Genomic DNA, 4,971 nt, shown 5'->3' with positions numbered 1-4,971 from the left:
TGCATATGATTTTGACATTTTCAAATTTGTATGATATTTTTCATCTACTTTCTTTTAAACATAATGTTTGAAATTCTTTTAGACAGTTTTAAAGACGTTGAATAAAAAATCAATAACATAAAATATACACAATGCAAAAAATTCAAAAAACACCAATATCTTCGTTTATGAGTCTTCTTCGAAAAGGTACTCTTCATTTTTCAATTTATTTGAATAGTTGAAAAAAAAAACCTTACACGAACACGTGTCTGCAAAATGCAATTGAAATATTACTTCGCCAACTTTTTTTTTTTTTAAAACTGAAACGGGTGTGATTTTATTTATTTGGAGGAAAGTTTGGACTTACGCCATGGCAACCAACATTACATTACTTTTGTTTCTGTTTCTTATGCTGTTACAAAATGCAACTTCCTCATGGATTGCAGGAATGGAATGAGCTTTCGTCATTTATGAGAAGTTGTCCTTTCCCAAGAGTGCACCATTTTTTCGCCATCAGATCTGATTCATTGTTCAAACTTCTGAGAATATGGAGGAATTTGTAGGAGTCGAAATCGAGCAGGACTCTCTTTAGTCTATTTAGAGTTTTGTTGAGGCTTGCATTGGTGAACAAATTTTCCAAATTTAATTTTTTTATTAAGATCTCAGAGTCTCCAAAAGCTTGGAATTCTTTTTCTCCTCTGTCCCTGACAATTTGACAAGCTTTGAGGAGGCCTAGGATCTCTGCTTGATTGTTGGTTTTCTGCCCGATGCCCTAGCAAAATCTATCCCTTCTTGTTCCATCCGGGGCATAGATGACCCCTCCAGCTCCTGCTGCCCCAGGATTGCCTTTGGAGGCTCCATCGAAGAATATCGTTGTAATTTTTTGATTTCTCCACCATTCTTGAAAGGTTTCTTCGGAGTCTCTTTTGCGCCAGTCTGGATTCACTGCATGAGGGGTTGATAGCTGCTTCCGTGGGTGGGGGTAGAGGGGGCCCAACCACCTCTCTTCTTCAGGGAGAAGCAATGGATCATCTGTAAAGTATTGTTGTTGGTTGCTTCCAGGAGGAAGGATTTTGCCTTTACCACTGCGAAGAAGGGAGTTTGCACCTTTTCGTTGAATATCAGATCATTCCGGGTCAACCAAATCTGCCAGCACATAAATTTGGGGATGGCGTTCCAGACTTTTCTCCAAAAGGATTTGCTGGGGATTTTATTGGGGTAACATTGATTCCATGAGTCGAATAGATCAACAACAGAGTTAAAAGGGGGAACTATGATTTGTAGCTCATGGAGAATGAGTCCCCACACTTCTTTTGCGAACTTACATTCCATGAAGAGATGCTTGGCTGTTTCTAAGCTGCTTCTGCATAGCTCACATCTATGCGGCCCAACTATGCTTTTTTTCATCAAGTTGTCTCCAGTTAGTAGCTTATCATGGACCAGCGTCCAGAAGAAGAAATTTACCTTAGGAAGGGCGAGTGGTTCCCATACTTTCTTCCAAAAATCTGGTGTTTTGCTGTTGTTCCTATTAGGCTGAAGGGCGTTGTAAGCTGCTGCTGTTGTGTAGCTTCCAGATTGCCCCCATCCCCAGCTGTCCTTCGTTTTTCTATTTACTGGGGCCGCTTCTTCCAGCAATTCTTCAAGGATGAGCTTTTGCTGGTGTAAACGGTCAGGGACTCCGAAAAAGTCCCATCCTTGCCAATCATCGTGACAGTCCCATTTGGATAAGTCATGCACGCTGTTGATCCCTGCGCGTTCCAGCCAATTTTTTATCTCTGCAATTTCTTCTACTTCCGAGAGAGGATTTCGGTCCATTATTCAATCAAACCACAGGTTTGTATGTTTTCCATTACCTGGTATCTTATACGCCTTACCTTTGAAAAGATTTAGACTTTTGCTGCAAAGTTTCCAGACCTGAGTGCTGTTGGATGTTTGGCTTGCCTGCAGATTCCTGAGTGGCACATTGTGGGCGTATTTCGACTTCAGTGTTTCACTGACAGGATGCTTGGGGTCTTTAAAAAGGTTCCACAGAATTTTACCTCCCATCGCCAAATTGACTAGAGCTGGGTCGCAGATTTGCAGACCTCCCTCCGGAATTGATCGTTTAACTAGATCCCATTTGACTAAGTGAATTTTGTGTTGGTTTCCCTTCCCCCCTTGCCAGAGGAAGTCACGGAGAATTCTGGAGATTTGATCCGTCACTCTTTTTGGGGCGAATAGGAAGGCTGCTTGGTAAATTGGGAGTGCCGATAACACAGATTTAATCAGGATTACCTTGCCTCCTTTTGTGAGCCAGTATCCTCCCCAGGATGCGATTTTTGATTTAATTTTGCCGATGATTTCGATCCACAACGACCTCTTATTGAACCCAATTGTGATGGGGAGGCCGAGATATTTTATCATCTCCCAATGGGCATGGCCGTTGAAGCCCAGGATGTTAGAGATGCTTGTGAGCTCTTGCTGCCCAATGTTCCAGCCGTAGACTTCACTTTTCCTTTCGTTGATTGAAGCTCCCGAAACCCTGCAGTAGCATTTTAGGAGAATATCAAAGGCTTTGGCTATTCTAACAGAGGCCCCTCCAAGGAGGAGAGAGTCGTCTCCAAATATAGCATGATTCCAAGCTGGAGAGTTATTGGAAGGTTTGAGGCCAGGAAGGGAGCCTGAAGTTTTTTCGGATGATTGCTTTCTACTGAGGGAATCTGCCATCAGGATGTACAGGAAGGGAGAGAGCGGGCATCCCTGCCTGAGGCCTCTCTGAGCTTGGAAAAAAGGAGTAGGGCGACCGTTAACAAGGGGGGAAATCCAGGGGTTGTCAGTGCAGGCAATGATGAGATTGACAAAATGGGTGGAGAAGCCAAAGGAGTGGAGGACTTTGTAAAGGAAGGAGCGATTGACTCAGTCAAAAGCATTGGCCATGTCAAGTTTTATCAACATTCCTTTTTCTTTTCGCTGATTGCTTGAGTGAATTGTCTCCTGGACTTGGATGACATTATCCAGGATGTGCCTGCCTTCTACGAAGCCACCTTGATTGCTTGAGATCAGCCTGTTTAGCAGGGGCTTAATCCTGTTTGCTAGAAGCTTTGCCAGAATTTTGTAGGATGCGTTACAAAGCGATATAGGCCTGAATCTTGCGAAGGTTTCGGGGTTGGTTTCTTTAGGAATAAGGGCGAGGTAGGTGGAATTAGTTCCTCCTCCTACCTTGGCTTTTTTCATGAATCCTTTTATCATCTTTAATGGATCAGCTTTGATGATGTCCCAACAAGTCTTGTAGAAGTGTATGGTAAATCCATCGGGCCCATGGGCCTTATCCGAATCCATAGACCAGATAACTTTAATGATTTCTTCTTCAGTGATAGTATTGGTGAGAGCGGAATAGTCTTCAAGGCTGACCAGGAGAGGAATGTTTGAGAGGAGATCAGCAGTTTCCTCCTCGTTGCATTGATTACCTGTGGTGTAAAGACGTCTGAAATGACTTTCAGCTACCTCTTTTATTTGGCTGAACCCTTTACAAGTCTGCCCCTCTGCTGTTGTTATTTCAGAGATATGATTCCTAGAGAGTCTTGCTCGGTATTGGCGATGGAAGAAGGAGGTGTGCCGGTCGCTAGCCTTTAGCCACAGACTTCGAGATTTTATTCTCCAGTACTCTTCCTCCGTTTGGAAAGATCGAAATGTTGAACATTGAATTTTTACTTCTTTGTCAAGCAGCGTTGGGGTGATATCTCTGCTTTCCATTTCGACTTGCAGTGCCTCTAATGACTGCACTATTTATTTTCTTTGGCTGGAAGGATTTGGGGCAGGTTTCCTTATCCATTCCTTCAGGGCTAACTTTGTAGCTTTGAGCTTTTGTTCCCACACATAACTAGAGGACCCTGTGACGGATTTGGCCCATGCTGTTTTCACTGTATCTATGAATCCATCCCTTTCGATCCAGAGAGGGCTGAATCGGAAGGGGATTGGACCCAGGTCTTCTTCATCTTCCAGAATGAGCTGAACTGGTTTATGGTCTGAGGTCAGTTTGGGGAGGATTTTGGTGGTGATAATCTTCTTATTCATCATCAGAGCGCCTTGGACTAGGAATCGATCCAGGTGGGTAGAAATGTGATCCTCTCCCACTCTGTTGTTGGACCATGTATAGTGCCCTTTGATCGGTATGAAATCAAGAAGATCCCACTGCTGTATGAGGTCTTCCACCAGGGGAAGCATGGGATCTCTGTTGTTGATTCCTCCCCTTTTTTCTTTGGGTTTTAAGACAATGTTTAAATCCCCAGCAAGGATGATGTTGTTTGGGGATCGCTGCTCTAAAAATTCAAAGAGGGAATTCCAACAGTCTCTCTTTTCAGAATACAGGACAGGTACATAAAGATTGAAGAGGGAGATGGTCAACTTACTTGTACAGTGCGTTAGTTCCGTGTAGATCCAGTGCTGGGTCTCGTGGGATTTGTTCAGCAGGAAGAGATCTTCTGTCCAAAGAGTTGCGAGCCCTCCGGATGTGCCTCTTGAGTTGACTGCTCTTCCTGTACTTTTCTTCCATTTCTTCTTGCTGATATCTAGAAGGGATTTCCCCTCTATCTTGGTCTCTTGGAGCATGAGAATGTCTGGGGGTTCTATTTTGAGAAGATCCTTGACCGCTTCTGCTTTCGAGGGGTTACCTAGAACTCTGCAGTTCCAAGAGACGAGGCGCATTATTTACCAGGGGTATGGTGGGAGCCTCCCTTAGGGGTCCTGTTCCTGGAGTTTCTCCCAATAGACATCTCTATTGTGGGCTGGCTTCCTTGAGTTTTAAGCCTTTCCGCCTCCTCTTCCCTTACTTCTCTGCGAGATTTCCTGCCAACTTTTCTTGTGGGCTGCTCGTAGGTTTCATCCTCCGAAGAGCCAGAGCTGTCCACTGGTTTTTTCCTTGTGACATCTGCGTATGAGGGGTTGGAAGGGCTTCCTTGGGAGGCTTCCAGATGTGCCATTTCCCCGTCTTCTTTGTTAGTGATGGGAGGAACT

The 4,971-nt window shown here is 44.1% G+C and overlaps 1 protein-coding gene across 1 annotated transcript; it reads right to left on the bottom strand.

Moving 5' to 3' along the window:
• Window positions 1-3,744: 3,744 nt before the first annotated feature.
• On the bottom strand, window positions 3,745-4,662 carry LOC149190467 (uncharacterized). The gene has a single exon (XM_089410522.1). It carries the CDS (start codon window positions 4,660-4,662, stop codon window positions 3,745-3,747), a length of 918 nt encoding a protein of 305 aa, XP_089266648.1.
• Window positions 4,663-4,971: the final 309 nt, after the last annotated feature.

The sequence above is a fragment of the Pinus tabuliformis genome, chromosome 3_1 (genome assembly GCF_031772625.1).
Source record: "Pinus tabuliformis cultivar Carrire ecotype Pingquan chromosome 3_1, CPIR1, whole genome shotgun sequence".
Classification (NCBI taxonomy): Eukaryota; Viridiplantae; Streptophyta; class Pinopsida; order Pinales; family Pinaceae; genus Pinus; species Pinus tabuliformis.
The sequence above is the reverse complement of the archived record's forward strand: the minus strand, read 5'-3'. Positions and strand labels throughout refer to the sequence as shown.

What these genes read in the sequence shown, in the direction of transcription:
- LOC149190467 (XM_089410522.1), bottom strand. Translation starts at nt 4,662, where the DNA reads ATGCGCCTCGTCTCTTGGAACTGCAGAGTTCTAGGTAACCCCTCGAAA.